At 35.3% G+C, this 19,518-nt stretch overlaps 3 protein-coding genes, 1 long non-coding RNA gene and 2 pseudogenes across 4 annotated transcripts; 4 read left to right on the plus strand and 2 right to left on the minus strand.

The window, feature by feature from the left end:
- Nucleotides 1-1,390, plus strand: part of LOC149061668 (uncharacterized) — a 31,416-nt pseudogene extending 30,026 nt beyond the window's left edge.
- Nucleotides 1,391-2,402: 1,012 nt separating this feature from the next.
- On the minus strand, nucleotides 2,403-3,308 carry LOC149061672 (uncharacterized). Its single transcript, XR_016189673.1, has 3 exons — nucleotides 3,230-3,308; nucleotides 3,063-3,141; nucleotides 2,403-2,427 (listed from the first exon to the last, which is right to left on the minus strand). It is a non-coding gene; the product is annotated as an uncharacterized LOC149061672 (long non-coding RNA).
- Nucleotides 3,309-7,165: 3,857 nt separating this feature from the next.
- LOC149061673 (uncharacterized) lies at nucleotides 7,166-7,951 on the minus strand. The gene is made up of 3 exons (XM_089215067.1): nucleotides 7,770-7,951; nucleotides 7,454-7,697; nucleotides 7,166-7,387 (listed from the first exon to the last, which is right to left on the minus strand). Exons 1-3 carry the CDS (start codon nucleotides 7,808-7,810, stop codon nucleotides 7,166-7,168), a joined length of 507 nt encoding a protein of 168 aa, XP_089071193.1. The 5' UTR covers nucleotides 7,811-7,951.
- Nucleotides 7,952-8,264: 313 nt separating this feature from the next.
- Nucleotides 8,265-8,921, plus strand: LOC149061674 (zinc finger BED domain-containing protein 5-like). Its single transcript, XM_089215068.1, has one exon. It carries the CDS (start codon nucleotides 8,265-8,267, stop codon nucleotides 8,919-8,921), a length of 657 nt encoding a protein of 218 aa, XP_089071194.1.
- A 6,756-nt stretch (nucleotides 8,922-15,677) lies between these two features.
- On the plus strand, nucleotides 15,678-17,754 carry LOC149061675 (uncharacterized). The gene has a single exon (XM_089217402.1). The coding sequence runs from the start codon at nucleotides 16,193-16,195 to the stop codon at nucleotides 17,567-17,569; it is 1,377 nt and encodes a 458-aa protein (XP_089073528.1). The 5' UTR covers nucleotides 15,678-16,192; the 3' UTR covers nucleotides 17,570-17,754.
- A 218-nt stretch (nucleotides 17,755-17,972) lies between these two features.
- Nucleotides 17,973-18,944, plus strand: LOC149061676 (general transcription factor II-I repeat domain-containing protein 2 pseudogene; annotated as a pseudogene).
- Nucleotides 18,945-19,518: the final 574 nt, after the last annotated feature.

Below are 19,518 nucleotides of genomic sequence, written 5' to 3' on the forward strand. Positions count from 1 at the left end.
GTACAAGACACCAGTCTACCTACAATAGTACAAAGTACAATCTACATTGTGTTAACTAAGATATGGTTTAAGCTGTTTAGCTGTTATCATTTCTTAATGTCTTATCCACAATTCATATAAAATAATATAATCCATGATGAAGTTTTCTTTATCATGATAAATTATCAATATTTAATTTTCTGTTTTTATTTTTTTTTTCGAAAAAATATGTTGGGCTGATTAATTTCCCGTAAATCGAGTTGGTAATGAAATTCTTTCCCTTTTCCCTAATGGTATTTTTCAGTCATATTTTTTCCCTCTAAACGGGAAATTTCCCTCCATCTGGCAACACTGATTAAACCGAACCCACACCGGTAGTCTCTGATATACGTCATCTTAGCCGCCGCACCCGATGATGAGTGCTACGTGTGGACTCAATCGTCAGTGGTCATAGTGTCGCCGTACCTGTTATCAATTCAGAGTTGGCAACCACCAAGTGATCACCAACGGTCGCAGGAGACGCGCGTAATTATTGTCATAATATCTTGTGTTGTATTATTCTTTATCATAATCCGGTGTTGATTATTATTATGATTACCTATTATTATTATCATATGTGTTGATAGTACTATTTATTATTTACTTATTGATTATTTTATGTTATTACTTATACCTTGTATTCCTATTGATTGGTACTGAGGCGCCGGTACCGAGTCACTAGAGAATGCTTATATTATTATTATTTCTTGTATATTTCATCAATAAATGATTGTATGTGCCTTGCCATACGTGCACGTTATATATCTCAGAGTATAGTTGATGAGGTCTTAGTCTGAAAATCCTAATATCACACTGGTCCTGGTATTCCTTTAAACTGTTGACTTTCGTTGATGTAGTCAACTAATAAGACCACTAAATTCGTAGGAGCTTCTTGACTAAACAAGTACCACTCTACTTAAATTAAAATTTATTTTATTTTTAGTCACCTGATTTATTCGCGAGATCATACGATCTCCACGATTACACGTTACAAGTAGCCGCAGTCGAAAAACCCGACGTCAATAATTATGCGCTCGGGTTACATGCAGGACAAAGATTTCCGTGGAAATCACCAGACTCGGGCTCGCCGCCACCTATGCAACACCTGCTATCCGGTCAATTCTCCAACAGCGTAGAAATATTAAGTGAGTCTTAATATATATAAATAAAATTACTACTTAAAGTTTTTTAAAAAAAATAAAAACTAAATCGTGTGTCATATTTTCAGACGATGCGCAGTCTTTTCATTCGAGTCACTTACATTGGTGGGATAACAGTCCCCCTAAAGAAACTCTTCATTGGAAAAAAAAAATTGTTGTTGAAATTTAACTTGGATATTTATATTTATAATTCTATAATGTTATTTAGATAAAATATTATTATATACTGAAATTTTGTTTCTGGAATTTTTTTTTCCCGTAATCCATATAATTTTTATTAAACGCTTACTGATATCATTATTAAATAATATAAACCTTATATCATATTAAAAAAAAAAAAAAAAAAAACCATCTCTGTGAGAATAATTATATTATACGTCTTCTAAATGCGTATATTGATATTATTATTAAATAATATAAACCTTATATAATATTTAAAAAAAAAAAAACCATCTCATCTTTGCGAGAATAATTATACAACACGCTAAATGTATATAATTATATATGTATATGTATTATATGTATTATATGTATTATATGTATATAATTATACGTCTCCTGAATGAGTATAAAAATATCGACTATTAAATATCGAAACCTTATATCAAGACCTTTTATAATATTAGAATAATTTTAAAAAAAAATCACATATTATTTCGATGAAAATGATTATATTATTCTACTCGTTAATAATGTATATAAGGATTAACCTTAAAATAATTATTAAATAATATATTTTTTTAAAACCGACTCATCTCGGACAGAATAATTATATAACTTGTGAAATGTATATAATTATATTATACGAGCCTTAAAATTATAGGATATAGATAAAATGAGAATAACAACATATTTGTAATTATTTTTATTACAAATAATAATAATAATAATAATGATGAGCATAATAATATATATATATTGAAGAGCTCTATTAAATAATTCATTCAAAATCTATAATGAAGCTCCTCTTATTTAATCCTCGATATATGAGGCTTACCCCGGGGACACTACCAAGATTATATTCAGAAATTTTCTCGTCTGTCATTTTGATGGCTTTAGGCAGGAAAATATTTATTGTCTGAGTGTTTGCAACATCTATTAAAACGCATGACACAGAGGTCCCAAACTTAGTGTCCACATTTTTCATCGTGCGGACCGGGTACGAGACGTCCTTGGCGAGTTCACTGATTGAAAGGTTTACACTGTTTACCTGGGTCTTCAGGGACTGGAGGAATGCCATTATAGTACGCTGAGGACAGACATAACCAACTTTGTGACGGGGAGAAACGAGGCTCTGACCCCGGTGGCTGTGTTTCAAGCCCTTATCCGTCTTGCACGGGCGAACTCTCTCCTCGCCTTCGTGACACGGTCTCATCCCTCCGGCGAGTTTTAAACGCGGGCGCCCGGACGCCAGTCACGCCTCCCGCCCGCCGGCGGCTCTCTTTCTGAGATCGATCGTTGGGTCTCGAGTCCCGTGTCGGCGACCGCCGGTATCTTACCTCCGGACAAGTTTCTCCCCTTCTACTAATGCGTTACTCCCACAGTCTCCACGAGGCCGTCCACATAGGCGCGGGTGTGCGACGAGCCGGGCGCGGGCGCGGGGCATGGCCGGCGCACGCGTGCGGCCCGTCGGGCACGCGCTCCACTGCTAACCAGAACGTCGCTTTCCTTCCGGGCCGTGAGGCATTGTCGGTCTTCGCGGCGGGGCGTATTTCTGGTTCCCGTGGAATGGGATTTCGGAAGCCATTCTTCCCGGTACGCTGAGGACAGTAAAAAAAAAAAAAAATTTAAATTAAATTAACTAAACGCAAGTGTACACGTGTATACCGCTATGCGTGAATAGATATTTTTATTATTATTTTATTAGAGTAAAAATCGACTCACTTTAAGTTGTCGAGATAAATTCTGCGAAGATTTTTAAGGTGACACGTGGTCTGCGGGTGAACTACGGAGACGAGTTGAACTAAAACAAAAATATTGTCTATTAATATTGAATAAAAATTGAGTTTGACACAATTGTATAATTTTTTAAATTAATTAAATTAACTCACTTTTATTTTTAGTAGATCCTGTAGTTGGGGATGGTTTAACGTAATTGAATATTGTGTTGAATGATGTGAATGAGTTGAATGTGATGAATGAATTCAGAACTGAAAAATATAATTCCTGTTAATTTTGTATAATACATAAACGAATGATATTTTAAAAACTATAGGCATTAGGCTCGAAGTAATAAGACTGCATATAATAATAATTATTATTATTAAATAAAACTCACTTTATTAGAACAGATATGTTGTAAGATTTAGAACTTGTTGATAGACGATATTAGGCGAAGAGGTCTGGTTTGCGATGGTGAAAATATACGACTGATTTGATATTCAGTGGCCAGCGGTCAAGTGTGCAAAATTATCGTCATCGACGGCCACCCCCACCTATACCGTTCGGCGTGCGCAATATTGAGCGGGTACAACGATTGACCGATTGATATACACACATGTGTAAATTAGAGTGAAAAAGGTCGATCTTCGAGCGGCTCCTGCGCGTGGTATACCGGAATGCGTCGTCTTGACCATGTGTGTCCGTCGGGTCACCGACGTAGGCTGGCCTACCCCGTCTATGCCCGTCGCCAGATGTGGCTATTTGTGTGGACTAAACTCGATATTCGTACCCATAATATAAGGGTGAAATATAATAATTCCGTGTATATTATATTATTCTACAAATTATTTTTAAAAGAATTTGTAAGGAATGTGGAGTTGGCCGTGAGACCGTGCGAACGTAGAACCCAGATGTAAATTATATAGGTATACATATACATAAATAAACACATACACGCACACACACAAATATTTATATGTTGCAAGATTTAGAACTTGTTGATAGGCGGTGTTAGACAGCAGAGAGGACTGTTTTGTGATAGCGAAAAAATACGGCTGATTTAATATTCGATGGCCGATGGTCAGCTGACCAAAATTATTATCAACGTCCGCACCCGTCAACATCGTTCGATGTGTACAATATTTGACGGGTACACCGATTGATGTGAGACACATGTGTAGATTACAGACGAAATAAGGGTTGACGGCTCTTGCGCGTTATATCGAGTTATTTTGACCTAAACACGTGTGTCGGAGGTCCTTACGCACAGGAACCGAATGACTACGTCTTAAACGGTCGGTGGACTATTTTGTGTGTAATACACCGATTGATATGCATATGGACCCTTGATCGACTCCGACGACGTCTTACAGCTAATCGCTATGCATTGTCTTGACAATGTCCGAGCGTCGGACCATCACGACGCATGGTACCAACGTGACTCACATCACTTCTATGTGCAGCCAAATGCGACTTATTTGTGTGAAAAAACTCTATATTCACGCCCATAATATGAATACAGATATTTAGAGAATATAATATTGTATATAACGAGTCGAAATTATATTTACTCTAAAATTATATTTAAAAGGAGGATTATGGTATACACGACCGCCGGCGAGGTCTAGTAGAACCCTTGCAGACAATTAAAATACACAGCCACGAATATTTGTATAATAAAATTCGTTTCAAGATTAAATAATATAATATGCACTTATTATAACAACAATGGACCTTTCTAAATAATAATAATAATAACATAAGTATTACAATATTGTCAAATGTTATACTTATGTTGTATATTCCATATGGGAGACTTGACATACAGTTTGTACAACTCTGATATATACAAGGTAAAATGAATAGCATATAGTGTGTGTCACGCTAACAGATAGTACATATTAAATACATATTATATTGTAATGCATTACATTTACCATCTATATATCTATATATCAATATCGATATTCACATATAATATATTATATTATATACATATAACATGTATGTTGTGTATATATTTGGGTCGAAGCGGGTCATCCTTGTTGTATGGCTAGTAGGGGTTTATCGCCTTGGACATGTTCGACAGGAGGGGGAACAATATTATTTGTAAACCATCTGAGTAATGTAAAAATTCGATTATATGTACATAGTAAGCGATTTAAATAAACGCTCATCCTAAACTCTATCATTCATGTTCATAGTATTAACATTTTTATTCACGGAGAAAAATATTTTTGTTTTCGACAACATAAAATGATTTCGATAATATCATTTATATCTTTATTAATGTTTGTATTACCTACATCGAAGAGCACACGTCGAGTATCCGAACCGTTGCTAAATACGAATGATTTAATAAATATATACGGTATAGAACTGTGAGTATAGACTTTATATTATTTTTTTTAAATTTATATTATTTTATTATTTCTATTTAATCATACACAATCTAGGGTCAGGAGGCGAGCAGTTGAAGACTATGAAAACGCAATCGATGACTTGGACCGAGAATATACAGGTGAAGGTGGGTATGACATTGCCTACGATGAAGCTATTGAACAGTCCATGACTCCCTATGACGATGTTAACGATCTGTCAACATCTACCGACGTCGACGATGACCAACATATGCGATCGGAAACATTTTCACCGGTTTTCACAACTAGCGATTACGAATTAGGTGAAACGTATGTATTTCTAAATAACTTATTAGATGGATTCATATTATGGGAATATGTGAACTATTATGCGGATAAAATTATTTTTAAGTCTGATATTATGACAAGGTTTTATATTTATACTTTGATTAAACTGGGACAAGAAAAAATACATTGGGTTGAGGGTACTGGTTGTATGGAGAATTATACTACCTGGAATGATAGAATTATAAGAAAAATTAAATATAATTCTATTTTAATAGATTTAAGGATATCTAATACAGTTTGCAAATTTGATGTAATAAGAGCCAATTATTTTTGTTATACACATGTCGAGATGCTATACATATTACACTTCAGGTATAATAATATGGCAAACCTATTGAATAAAGAGAAAGACTACATTTTCACCAGCTATTTAAATGTAGAATACCTCGTGGCAGGAACCTCGATTAATGACAGTCCTATAGATATATACTTCTGTATTAGTAGTAATTCTCGTTGTAGAACAATTTTCAACCGTGAAAATATAAATAAAATGCAGTTGAGTTCTCGTAATAAAAAGAATAATGTGTTAGTAAAAGATAAAAGAACGTTGTTAGATTTATTAAAAGATTTTAAAACGTGTGAAGTTTGTGGACGTCGTTTACAGATATGGATAGGAGAACAAGAGCTAGGCAAAATCTATGAGACTATAGGGTCTATAGGGACTATAGGGGACTCAGATCTCAGTTTATTGGAAGTAAACGATCAAATATTTGATACTATAAATGTTTTCTAGATAAATTGTAAAATATATTGTGAATAAACTGTGTCTCTCAGTTTATTAGAAATAAACGATCAACTATTTGATACTATAAATGTTTTTTGTATGTATGTTCTTCTGAAGTTATATTATTTAACCGTGTTAGAGATAAAAAATGAAGTAAAAATAATAATTATTATAACTTTATTTTTGCTTTTTAAATAAAAATAGAATTATATTATATTATATTTGTCGATAATATTATTCATGAACAATGTACTACGTCATTACAATAATAATGCAAGTATTACGTTATGTCCCAGTATTATACATATTATATTGTATATTGTATATTATATATATTAAGGTTAAAGCGTGTCGGTCTTGTACATCGTATGACTAGTCAAGATGTATTGTATTGACCACGCTCGACCGTGGATCTGAGCGCAACCAAGCGATACCGCAAAATAACTCGCTTATGTACGACCAGATACATCTTATTTTAGTGAAAAACACAATAATCTTACACCATTATAATATTATGACTTAGAGTTTATACAGTAATATACTGTAATGTCATGTATACAGAAACGTAAATTATATTATTCTGCGAATTATTTTTTAAAAGGACGGCCACGAATGTAAGGTTCTAGTGTGAACGAGTAATAAAACCCGTGACATAATAAAAAAATATATAGGTGTTAAGGGTTAAATAATTTACTAATAACATCATACGATACATTGATGGGCATTTCCCATGCCAAGGTTATCATTTCAATTTTTTCATGAAATTCCACTATTCCAGTTCCATCTCGTGACAATAAGTCGTATTCGAATTTAAGCTGAAGTAAGACTTCAGCCTGCGAATACGTCGTCACCACGTCTTCGACCTCCCTCAACGTCGATGATGCACCCAAGTACGCCTAAGCATTTATTTATTTATTTTTTTTTTTAAATAATATAAGAGAAATATCGATTTTAGTACTTACAACATTTTCCGCTTTTAAAATCTGTCCTGTATCACCTTCAATATCACAATCCACGTACTCGATATAATTGGAACCGCGGAACAGTAGCAGTGCTACTGTCTGTTCCAAATTCCAATATTCGAAATGCTTCATTATTTCAACCCATAATTCGGTCACCATAGTATGACGATTTCCCCAATTTATCTGCGAGTAGTAGGCCAAGTCGGCCTCCATCAAATTTAACGTGTCCCATAGTCTGTCTTCACTATTAAAAATAAATAAATAAATAAATAAACATATTTATGAAAACTTATTCTAATATGATAAATATAATTACTCAATTTCTTCTTCTCCGTCGGAATCGTTTCCAATTTCCATACGTTCATTGGGGAAGGGATGGTCGTTGTCTTCATCCTCATCTTCGTGATGAGAATTGCTAGATAATATAATTATAATTAATATAATATAATTTTTTTATGATAATATAATACTAAACATTGTACCTTATTTCCACACGAATGTTCAGTATGCACGTTAAAAATGTGAAAAACATTAATACAAAATCCATTTTATTAAACACTTCGAAATAATCTGTGTAAGACGTAAAGGAGATATATATTGTGTAGTAGATGTCGCGGAACAGACTGAATTAGTTTTAAGGTCCAGTCCAGTGCGTATGTTGATTGTATACAGCATCCATTCTAGGGGTGTACGAGGGGTTTATACATATATATATATATATATATTATATATGTATATATTTAGGTCTAGAATCGAGAAAGATGTCAAGCTCAAAAACAGGTTGTTACTATTTAAAATCGATGTTGCTTATATGACCGATTTATTTGCAAAGTTTAATGCCATTAATCTGCAACTGCAAGGTGACGAGCTCAATTTAATAACGTCAAAATCGATTATTTCTGCATTCCAAAAAAAGTTGACTTTGTGGAAGACCAATTTTGGTCGCCAAGAGTTCAGCCAGTTCCCAGTCTTGGCTGATCTGCACAAAAACAGTGAAATAGCTTTCGACAACATACAAGTTTACTGTCAACACCTCGAGTCTTTACATATGGACTTTTCAGAACGTTTTAAGGATATTTTGTCGTTGGAAGTTCCTCAATGGGTCATGAATCCTTTTATAAATATTGAGACAGCAGAGATACAAATTCAAGAAGAACTAATCGAACTTTCAACTAATGAAACATTGAAATCCACTTTCAAGGGTAGTGATCGGCTCACGGAATTTTGGATTAAAACTAACATAATTCATAATTATCCTGGACTGTGGACTCTCGTTAAAAAAATGTTAATAGCCTTTCCTTCCTCATACCTCGTCGAGCGAGGGTTCAGCACTGTAACAGATTTGATTACAAAAAAGAGAAATCTACTGGATATCGTGACAAGAGGAGATTTACGACTTAAGTTAACAAACATCGAACCTAATATAAAAAAACTTGCTAAAAACCACCAAGTTCAACCATCTCATTGAGCCTAGCAATATATTTTTAAAGAAACTAAAAAATGTATTTATATTTATATTTTTTTAAATAATTAATTTAATTTTTATTTATTTATTTATCAATATTTATTTTTTTTAATTAATTACCATAATACTAGAACTATAAATAAAAAATATATCAAATATAAAAAATAAATAAAAACATGAGTTATTAGATAATTTCAATTTTTTCTTTTAAATTTTCCAAATACCCTTAACCTAACCCTTATTATAGAATTCTCACATTGTAGGGGCCGTTAAAAAAATTTTTGACACTCAAGGGGGCGGTAACTTAAAAAAGGTTGAGAAACACTGGTCTAGATGGATAGTAGTTTCACAGAATAACGCTGTAAACCGTTAGTATACATTATATTATAATGTGTAGAACGTGCTTCCTCTTAATAGGGCAGCGTGACTTGTCCTGTTCTCATACACCTTTTTCCTACGGTCAGTGAAAAGAATGTCGAGGTTGAACATCTGAACACTGTTATCAGTTTTCTAATACAGCTACATTGAGGGTACATTGAGGGTGTTTAGCTACATCCTCTATTATGCTCAACGACCAATATATGTGGAGTACATTATTTTATATTATATTATAATATTATAATATGGTGTAGTAATATATTTCTTCTCTCTCTCTCTCTCTCTCACTCAACGAACGAAGAATATACAGGGTTGCGTGGTGTAGGTATCACAGGTCTAATAATATCGAGGCATCAATGAGAGGTGAGGTGGTGGGACGGGGAATTGTGGACGTTCACATACATGTCAAACGAGTTGCATACGGTATGGGGTGGTAGGGCATCGCGGTGTGAGTCCAATGTATCGCGGTACTGGTTAGAGGTCCGGAGGGTCTGGCGGCCGATAACCGTCTTGAAATATATGCAGGCAATAATTCCCTCACTAACGGGCTACCTAATGTCTGGTTATTCACAATCGTGTAATCCAATACATCCCGTTTACCGACGAAGTTAGAAAAGTATAATATTATAACACAGTGGTGGGCAACTGACGGCCCGCGGACCACATCCGGCCCGCGAGCCTTTTTTATCTGGCCCGCGCTACATTTTCAAATTGCATTAGGTATAGGTATACACGATGGTGCCAAAGCTATGGTTGGCAAAAATATTGGTTTTGTTGGCTTATTACGCAAATCTAACGTTAATGTTCCTGCTATAGATTGTATACATTTTTTTTTTTTGCTTTCTATGCTCTGGCCCACTATATTTTAAATTTCTAAAAATTGGCCCTATAGCAACTTTGAGTTGGCCATCCCTGTTATAACATATAATATTTGCTTAAACTTCATCCGACCCTTATACGGTATATCTGTCTAGGCATTTTACCATAGGATGTATGCGAAGCTTAATAAGCTATTTTATATATTATATAAAAATAATACATATTATAATATAGAATATTTGTAAGTAATTATCCTTATTCAAATATTTTATATTATTTTTGTGACTATTATTTCGCGCGCGAACGAATACCATATACGAGTATCAGTCGTCGTCTGCAGTTACTGTGAGACCGTTACACCGCCCGCAAGTTCCTTATACGTGATCAGACAGCTAAAACGAATTATCAGCGGTTTATTATTTTTCTACAAAGTATTAAAATTAATTTATTAAAACGTTCGGCCGATTGCCGATCACTAGTGCGTTTGGTGCACGAGAACTCGAATCCCGAGTATCCCGAGTATACAACGTTTTTATCGAGACTGAAAACATAAGATTCACATCCAACGCGGTCGCGTCAAGATAAATATTCGCTGGCCGAATGCGGCTTCACTTATACCGGTACCGGCGACTTGGTACAATGTCATTACTGCGGGTTATTGTTAGGAAAATGGGAGGAAAATTACGAAGTGTGGCAGCAACACGCCGTGCATAATCCCGAATGTGTATTTGTATTATTATGGGTGCGTTCCGGCTGGACGCTTTCGCGCTCACAGTGCTCACAATAGCGCTCATGATTATGAACCGTTCCACTAGAAAATAAGCGCATAGAATCGCTTTGCTTACGTTCCAAGTGGAACGATGTTGAACCTGCCATGAACGCTTAGACCGTGTTATCATTTTATCAAAAATGAAATTGATAACATAATCCACAAATCTAGTTTGTTTTTTAAATTGTAATAATCTACCAACGTTTTGTTTCTTTGTTTTTATAATGAATAATTTGAATGATCGTGCGTTAGTTATTATGGCTATACAACAATGCTGTGATATTATATTTTCTTCTTCGTCGGATGACAGTGAAGATGACAGCAATGAATTGTATGAATACGTAGTACAGAATCTTGAGACTAAAACTGCAATACCTCGGTTGCAGAATTATGTTGAAACCATCGTACCACAATTCAATGATGGACAATTCAAATCTCACTTCAGGTTAGTAGTAGGCTTTTAAGTTTTTAATAAGATTAAATGTAAATATTCTACATAAAATTATTGTATTATTTTTTAGGATGCTTCCAACCACATTTGAATATGTATTAACCCTAATCGCTCCAAAGTTAAAAAGAATGAAGCCGGGGTACAAATCTATTTCACCAAATAAACAATTTTTAATTGCAATATGGAAAATGGCTACTCCTGACTCTTACAGGTACTTCTGTTACACAAATAACATTATTTTTAGATGCAATAATATTACTTGCCATATTATTATATGTAGTTCTATCTTTTATATGATACCTACCTAATAACTTTTTAGATCAATTTGTGAAAAATTTGGTGTGGGGCGAGCTACTGCATTAAGATGTATTAGAAGAGTCATTGTTGCTTTAGAAATGTTGGCACCAGTTTTCATCACTTGGCCAAATGAAGAAAAAGTTGAAGAAATTAAAAATGGATTTTTTTCTAACAGTACTTTTCCAAATGTTCTTGGTGCGATTGATGGGACACATATTAACATTCCTGCACCACATGACCATCAAGAAACTTATGTTAATAGAAAAGGTCACCATTCAATTCAATTACAAGTATGTTAATGTTTTAATTTTTAAATTTTATTCGATTTTAATGAACTGTTTTTTTCAACAGGCTGTGTGCGATCATAAATGTCGTTTTATTCATTGCTATGCTGGGAATGTAGGTTCAGTACATGATCAACGGGTTTTCAGATTATCTGAACTGAAAAATTACCTTGATGACGCAACCAAATTTCCTAATAACACCCATTTAATTGGTGATTCTGCTTATACCTTGCATGAACATCTTATGGTTCCATACCGTGATAATGGGCACTTAACTCAAAAGCAAAAGAATTTCAACTTTTGTCATTCCTCTGCAAGGATGGCAATTGAACGGTCTTTTGGTTTCCTAAAAGGACGGTTTCGTAGTCTCCTAACAACATTGGATATGAAGCGTGTCGATCTAATTCCCAAGTATATTATTGCATGCTGTATTTTACATAATATATGCTTATTACAAAATGATGAGTTTCCTGATCTACCTGAAACAACACCGGTAAACGAAAATATACAAGCTCGTGGAGAGTTGGTTGCAATTAATCGTCAAGGAGCATTCAAGAGGGACAATTTGTGTGATCAACTACCTTTTCGCCATATATAGTGTAAATACAATGATATGTTTACAATAAAAAAAACTAGTCTGAATCATAACAATTTGTATTTTATTTTTATATAATTATAAGTTAGTAATAGTACTACCATCAAACAAAAATATATATTATATTAAATATATATCACATATATATTGACTAATTACAGTTAACAACATTAGTTCACAAATAAATATCAAACAAATATATTTTCAACCTTTAAAATATTGAACATAAATATATAATAATAAAAAAAAAATAATAATAAACAAAATAAATAATAAATAATAAACATATCTAACAGGTTATAATCCTCAGTCTTAATATTTTAAAGTTTTACAAATCACATATATATATTGAATAATTACAGTTATCTCAATCACTGATTTTTAGTTTCCAGTACACTAACTAGTCTAGCCAAAAGATTAATAGCCTCCTTTTTCTGATCCATTTTTTCTTTATGTCGCTTTTCTCTGTTTTCTTCTACCACTTTTCTATTTTCCTCAATTGCTAATCTAAACTTATCAACAGGAGAAAAATAGTTTTGTTTCTTTTTAGGATTTTCATGACCAGGGCTTATGGCAGAAGATGGAGAATTTTCCACTTCTGGTTGGTCCCTTTTCCCCGTCGAAGAAAGAGTGGCTATGGGTGTAATGTACGGTTTAGCTCCTAACAAGTCATCCAGTAAATTAAAATATGGCCAAGTTCTGGTACCATTTCCAGACTTACTGTTGTGGTCCTTGATCGACTTGTACGTCCTCTTCAAACCTCCGAATTTTGATTGACATTGAGGACCAGTTACATTATAAGATTTTTTTAACAGTTCATCTCCTATTGATTGCCAAATCTTTTTTTGGGAAATCTTCCCTGAACAGAAATTGTCAGCCGTTTTTCTATATTCTTCAATAAGAAGTAATATGGCCTCATGAGGCCATTTAAATACATTGACATCAACTTCAGCTGTCTGTTCTTCTTGTACTGTTCCAGAATAATTATTCTGTGATGTCTGTTCAAGTTGTTCTGTCGGCTGTTGTGAATCAGATTGATTTTTCTTGCATATATCCAACATTTCAGCTGCGAATACCATATCTAAGAACAAAAAAATTCAAATTGAATTCAAAATAAGTTCAAAAATTTGATTTACTCTTATAATACCTGTATTTATACGATTCGCCTCATCCCTCGTCACATTTAATGTGTACGTTTCTCCATCCACTCTATCCATCAGTATAATAGAAATTGACATATTATTACTATTGCTATTATTCATATTACTATTGAATTAAATTATTAAACTATTACTGCTGTAATAAATGTTATATTAATAATAAATTACTGCCGTACATTTATTTTCAAATTGTAGTCTGTGATAAACTGATAAGATATCGCAAACGACGCAAACGCTTACGCTGCACTACCTATTTCATTTGAGCGTTGGTGAGCGCGTGACGATGACGTAGAGCTCAGATCTCATGACGTCACGGTTGTAGTGTGAGCGCTTATAAATGCCAAGTGGAACTCACTGGGAGCGCTCATGAGCGCTTGAAGCGTACAAAGCGTCCAGCCGGAACGCACCCTATATAAAGGCGCACAATTTATCGAGAACGTTAAAAATGAATTTAACAATATCAATCGTGACGATCGTTATGATAATAGTCAAGTCCGTATATGTAAATCGGAATCGTATGACGTCGTCGGTTAACATGCAGCTAAATCAATGTTCATTATTACACTGTATATATCTGTATAATATCTGTATATTCATTTTCATTGAATAAAACTATATTTAACAATTTAATCGCGTTAATATCTGACTTGACATCTCGCTAACTATATATGTATATGTTTTTACACATGTGTGTACATAATGTATATGTTTTTACATACGAATGTATATGTTTTTGATTATGTATGTATATGTTTACACACATTATGTACATATTGTATATGTTTTTGAGTATGTATGTATATGTTTATGCACATTATATACATAATATATATGTTTCAGACATGTATGTATAGCTTTTTGCGTTAGTATGTGTTTTAATGCATATATGTATATGTTTTTGTGTATGTATGCGTCGAAAAACCGCGTTACAGAATCGGCGGATAGATGGCGCCACCGGCGGTGGTGAAATGTCACGGCGGCGTCCGATAAGCGAGGCCGCGCCACCGACAGAGCGCGGCGTCGTGGCTCGGATGGGTGGTGAAGCGGGGGTCGGCACGGTGCGGGCCCACGGTGTCGCGCGGTGCACATGGAAGGCGGAAGGAGGGGTGGCCCGGTGTCCCGGTGTCCACGACGTGGGTGGTACAGGCGTAAGGTGGTGGAGGGGGTGGCCCGGTGTCCGGGTGTCCATGACGTGGGTGCAGCAGTCGGGAGGTGTGGGGGAGGGGGGTGGCTCGGTGGCCAGTCGTCTATGACGTAGGTGGTACAGTCGGTAGGTGTGGGGGAGGGGGTGGTTCGGTATAGCCGTGGAGGGTGAGAGGGGCTCGGTTATGACGTAGTAGGGCTCGTTATAGGCGGGGGAGCAGGTGGAGGGGGTAGTGGTTCGGGTGGGTTAGGGTGGCTCAGGGTGGGTCGGTATAGGCGTCTATGACGTAGGTGGCGTAGGCGGTGGTGTGGGGGAGGGGGTAGTTGTTCGGGTGGCTCAGGGTAGCTCAGGGTGGGTCGGTATAGGCGTCTATGACGTAGGTGGCGTAGGCGGAGGTGTGGGGGAGGGGGTAGCTCGGTGGCCAGGCGTCTATGACGTAGGTGGTACGGTCGGTAGGTGTGGGGGAGGGGGTGGTTCGGTATAGCAGTGGAGGGTGAGAGGGGCTCGGTTATGACGTAGTAGGGCTCGGCATAGGCGGTAGGCAGGTGGGAGGGCTAATGGTTCGGGTGGGTTAGGGTGGCTCAGGGTGGCTCAGGGTGGCTCAGGGTGGCTCGGGCGTGAGGGCGGGGGGGGGGGGGGGTGGTGAAGCGGGGGGTCACTCGGAGCGGCCTTTCTACCCTACTGATTTGATGATACAAGGAGAACTTCGAATTGACAAACTTGCATTGTTGATGAAAAATATACAAGGTCAGTCTTCCGGTTTAAAAAAATATCATAAAGACTCAGAAGCCAGTGTCAAAGCTATAGTGCGGCCAGCGAAACTAGGCGGGTGATCGCCGCGCGCCTGGTGGCTGTTTTCATGTGAACCAGGGATTCTAAAAGTATTGCTTATTAAATGAATAGCTGATGCAGTTGTGTTTCAGCTGTTTTATAAAAAATTTTGGGTGTCCTTACAACACAAATATTTTATTAGCGTATAAGCATTGAACACTATATAATGTAGTGTTCCATGGTATGAGGTACATCGTTTATACAATATATATAATATAATAATATGGGTACTACATACTGCCGAGGGTGAGAAACCGTCTAGCGCGCCGTTTTTCTATTGAAACTGGACATCTGGCACTGGAGACCACATTCCATTGACTTTATTGTACCTATTGTAATTTTATTGAAACCAAATTGTGTACAAGAACCATTTTTTTCTTCATAATGTGTTAGTCTTCGATCCTCTGCCCTTCGTGTATCTGTTGATTGCTATCGTTTAAGTTTAATGTGATTTTTTTACACGGCTGTTTTAATATTTTACAATATTTGAATTTTTTTTTGTGTTTGTTTTTTTTACTGATCGTTTGTGTAAATTATTTTTTCAAAATGTCAATTAGACCCGATATACATTCCCAAACGAAAAAAACAATATACAACGTATATACATTTTTTAAAACCTTAGCCAACTGCAAAGATAAGCCGGAATTAGCAGATTATTTTCGACAATCACAGGAGAGGACGGCCGAAGCTTGTGCGGTGAGTCTGAGAACTGTACAACGGATATGTCATGAAAGTAAAGTAACTGGAAATCGAGAAGAGCTATTATGTGTCGGAAGTTCTAATGACCTTAAATTTCAATCGCCACGAAAAAAATACTGTCGCGAGAAATCTGTCACTGAACTTGATGATTTTGACAATGAAGTGGTCAGAAGAGTTGTCCATAGCTTTTACGACAAAGGTGAATTTCCAACGAGTGCTAAAATATTATCGGAACTGCGTGAAAAATTAAATTACCGTGGATCAAAATCGTCGGTAAAAATAATTTTAAAACAACTTCATTTTAAGTACAAAAAATGTAACGACGGTCGCAAATTCTTGATGGAACGGTCCGATATAGTAGCTGCGCGCGTTAAATTTCTTAGAAAAATGAACGAGTTTCGTAGGAACGGTGATACTCGGCCGGTAATCTACTTAGATGAAACCTGGGTTAATCAAAATCATACGCGTGGACGTATTTGGCAAAATGAAGAAAATACGGAAGGCTTAAAAGTACCTACAGACAAAGGCAGCCGCCTCATAGTATGCCATGCCGGATCTCCTTCCTTCGGATTCATTAAAGAATCAAAACTTATTTTTCGATGTAATTCTGGTGACAAGGATTATCATTCACAAATGAACGTCACAATTTTTGAAAGTTGGTTTTCACAAATGTTACTTAACTTAGAAGAGCCGAGTATTATTGTCATGGATAACGCTTCATATCACTCTTCTTTGGCCGAGAACTATCCGAAGTCCAACAGTAGAAAGTCAGATGTTCAACAGTGGTTACGGGATAAAAATATAGATTTTTCTCCTGTAGAAACACTTGACGAGTTACGGGAAAAGGTGAAACTTTCGATGCCGCGCGGAAAAAAATATAAACTGGATGAACTAACTTCCGAAATGGGTCATGAAGTGGTAAGGCTTCCCCCTTACCACTGTCAGTATAACCCAATAGAACTTATTTGGGCGCAAGTTAAAGGCAGAGTGGCTGAAAAAAATTCAACTTTCAAAATTGCAGATGTCGAGAAACTTGTGCATAAAGAGATCGATGCAGTTACTTCGAACGATTGGGCCAAATGTGGTGAGCATTGCGTCAAGATCCAGGAAGAGGACTACGTCATGGCGGGACTAAGGGATGAGATATTAGAACCAATAATATTGACCATTAATCCTGACGAAAGCAGCTCAAGTGAAGATGAAGACGACAGCTGTGAGGACTAGAATTTCAATTCGGAAAACCATTTTTCTATGTAAATATTATTATAATAGTTTTAAGTTTCATTACTTAGTTATTAGTTTTTAAATGTACATACATATTATATAATTGCGTAAAAAATAATGATAGTAATATTATTACTTATTAGCGAATGTGATAATTAATAAATAATAAGTTTTACGTATAGAAATATCGAACGTTTGTCGTTTAGTTTTTATTACAACTCCAGAGCTTTTTTAAAATTATTTTACGCGGGAATGAAGTCTTGGAAACACTGACGAAAATTGGCCACCAGGCGCGCGGCGATCACCCGCCTAGTTTCGCTGGCCGCACTATAGTTATATAATAGCACAAAAAATTGCCGCTAAATCGAAGCCGTTCACTGATGGTGAATTTATAAAATAGTGCATGGAGGCGGCCTCTGAAATTTTATGTCCAGCACAAAAACAACTTTTTTCCAAATTGAGTTTATCAGGTGTAACTGTAGCAATAGAAGAACTAGGAACTGATATTATGAGCACCCTAAAAGAACGAATTTCTAAATTTATTTTTTATTCGCTGGCCCTTGACGAAAGTACAGATTTGTCAGATACTGCTCAATTAGCAATTTTTGTTCGGGGTATCGATTCTAATTTTAATATCACTGAAGAATTAGCCGCGCTTTTTCCAATTAAAGGCACAACAAAAAGTTGTGATATTTTTAATGCGTTAATATCGACACTTAACCGTTTTGACATCAAATTAAATAACCTTTCTGGAGTTATAACAGATGAAGCCCCATCAATGGTTGGAAAAAATGAAGGGATCGTAGCGCTAATTAAAAAAGAAATGAGTATATGTGGTGCTTTACAACTGATGCAATATCACTGCATTATCCACCAAGAAAATTTATGTGCAAAATCTGTCGGTTTTCAAACTATTATGAAAGATGTTGTAAAAATAGTAAATTTTATCAGATCAAGAGCATTGAATCATAGAGAATTTAAAAACTTTCTAAGTGAAATAGACGCTGAACAAGGTGATGTAATCTATTTTACAGATGTTCGTTGGCTCAGTAGAGGAAAAGTCTTGAAAAGGGTTTTTGATTTAAAAAACAAAATTTTTGAATTTGCTGCAAGTAAAGGAAAAAAATATGACCAACATAATGATACAGAATGGAAAAATGATTTTGCCTATCTCACGGATATTACATTGCACTTGTATGAGTTGAATTTACGCATGCAACGTCAAAACCAATTAATTCATAATTTATTCGACCATATTAAAGCTTTCGAAAATAAACTTATGCTGTGGGAAATCCAGCTAAAAAAAATAACACAGCTCACTTCCCATGTATGTCAAAATACAATGTTACTTCAACAGAAAAATATGCAGAAGTAATTTCTGATTTAAAACACCAGTTCAAATTGAGGTTCTCAGATTTCAAAGCGAATGAAACATATTTTAATTTGTTTTCAATTCCATTTTCATTACCAGTTGAAGATGTCCCAGAAAACATGCAAATGGAGATCATTGATTTGCAAAACAATAAAGTATTAAAAGAAAAGTACAATAATGTTGAACTTTTAATTTTTTATTCGAAATTTATTAACACAGATACATATCCTGATCTTCGAAACAACGCATTAAGAATGATGTGGTCTTTTTGGCAGTACTTACACTTGTGAACATATTTTTTCACGAATGAAAATTGTCAAATCGAAAAATAGAGCTCGGTTAACTGACAATCACTTGGAAAGTTCACTCAGAATTGCCTCGTCGCAGATCCAACTAAATATAAACAAATTAGTTAGTGAAAAACAGTGTCAGTTATCACACTAAAAATAAAATAAAAATTTTGTAATTAACAAAAAATGTTTATCTATATATGTAATAATAATAATTTTAATAATAATTTGTAATTTAAAATGTAATCATGAAAATTTTAATAATAAAACTGAATTGTTGTATAAAA

The sequence above is a fragment of the Diuraphis noxia genome, unplaced genomic scaffold, assembly GCF_037042655.1.
Source record: "Diuraphis noxia isolate RWA-SAM2 unplaced genomic scaffold, SU_Dnox_SAM2 contig0001, whole genome shotgun sequence".
In the NCBI taxonomy this organism is placed as follows: domain Eukaryota; kingdom Metazoa; phylum Arthropoda; class Insecta; order Hemiptera; family Aphididae; genus Diuraphis; species Diuraphis noxia.

Bases quoted from the DNA above. Each gene is read 5' to 3' on its own strand.
- LOC149061673 (XM_089215067.1), bottom strand. From the start codon at position 7,810: ATGGAAATTGGAAACGATTCCGACGGAGAAGAAGAAATTGA. The intron at 7,698-7,769 runs GTAATTATATTT...TATTTTTAATAG, and splicing joins GACGGAGAAGAAGAAATTGA to TGAAGACAGACTATGGGACA. The intron at 7,388-7,453 runs GTAAGTACTAAA...ATAAATGCTTAG, and splicing joins TTTTAAAAGCGGAAAATGTT to GCGTACTTGGGTGCATCATC.
- LOC149061675 (XM_089217402.1), top strand. From the start codon at position 16,193: ATGTCAATTAGACCCGATATACATTCCCAAACGAAAAAAACAATATAC.
- LOC149061674 (XM_089215068.1), top strand. From the start codon at position 8,265: ATGACCGATTTATTTGCAAAGTTTAATGCCATTAATCTGCAACTGCAA.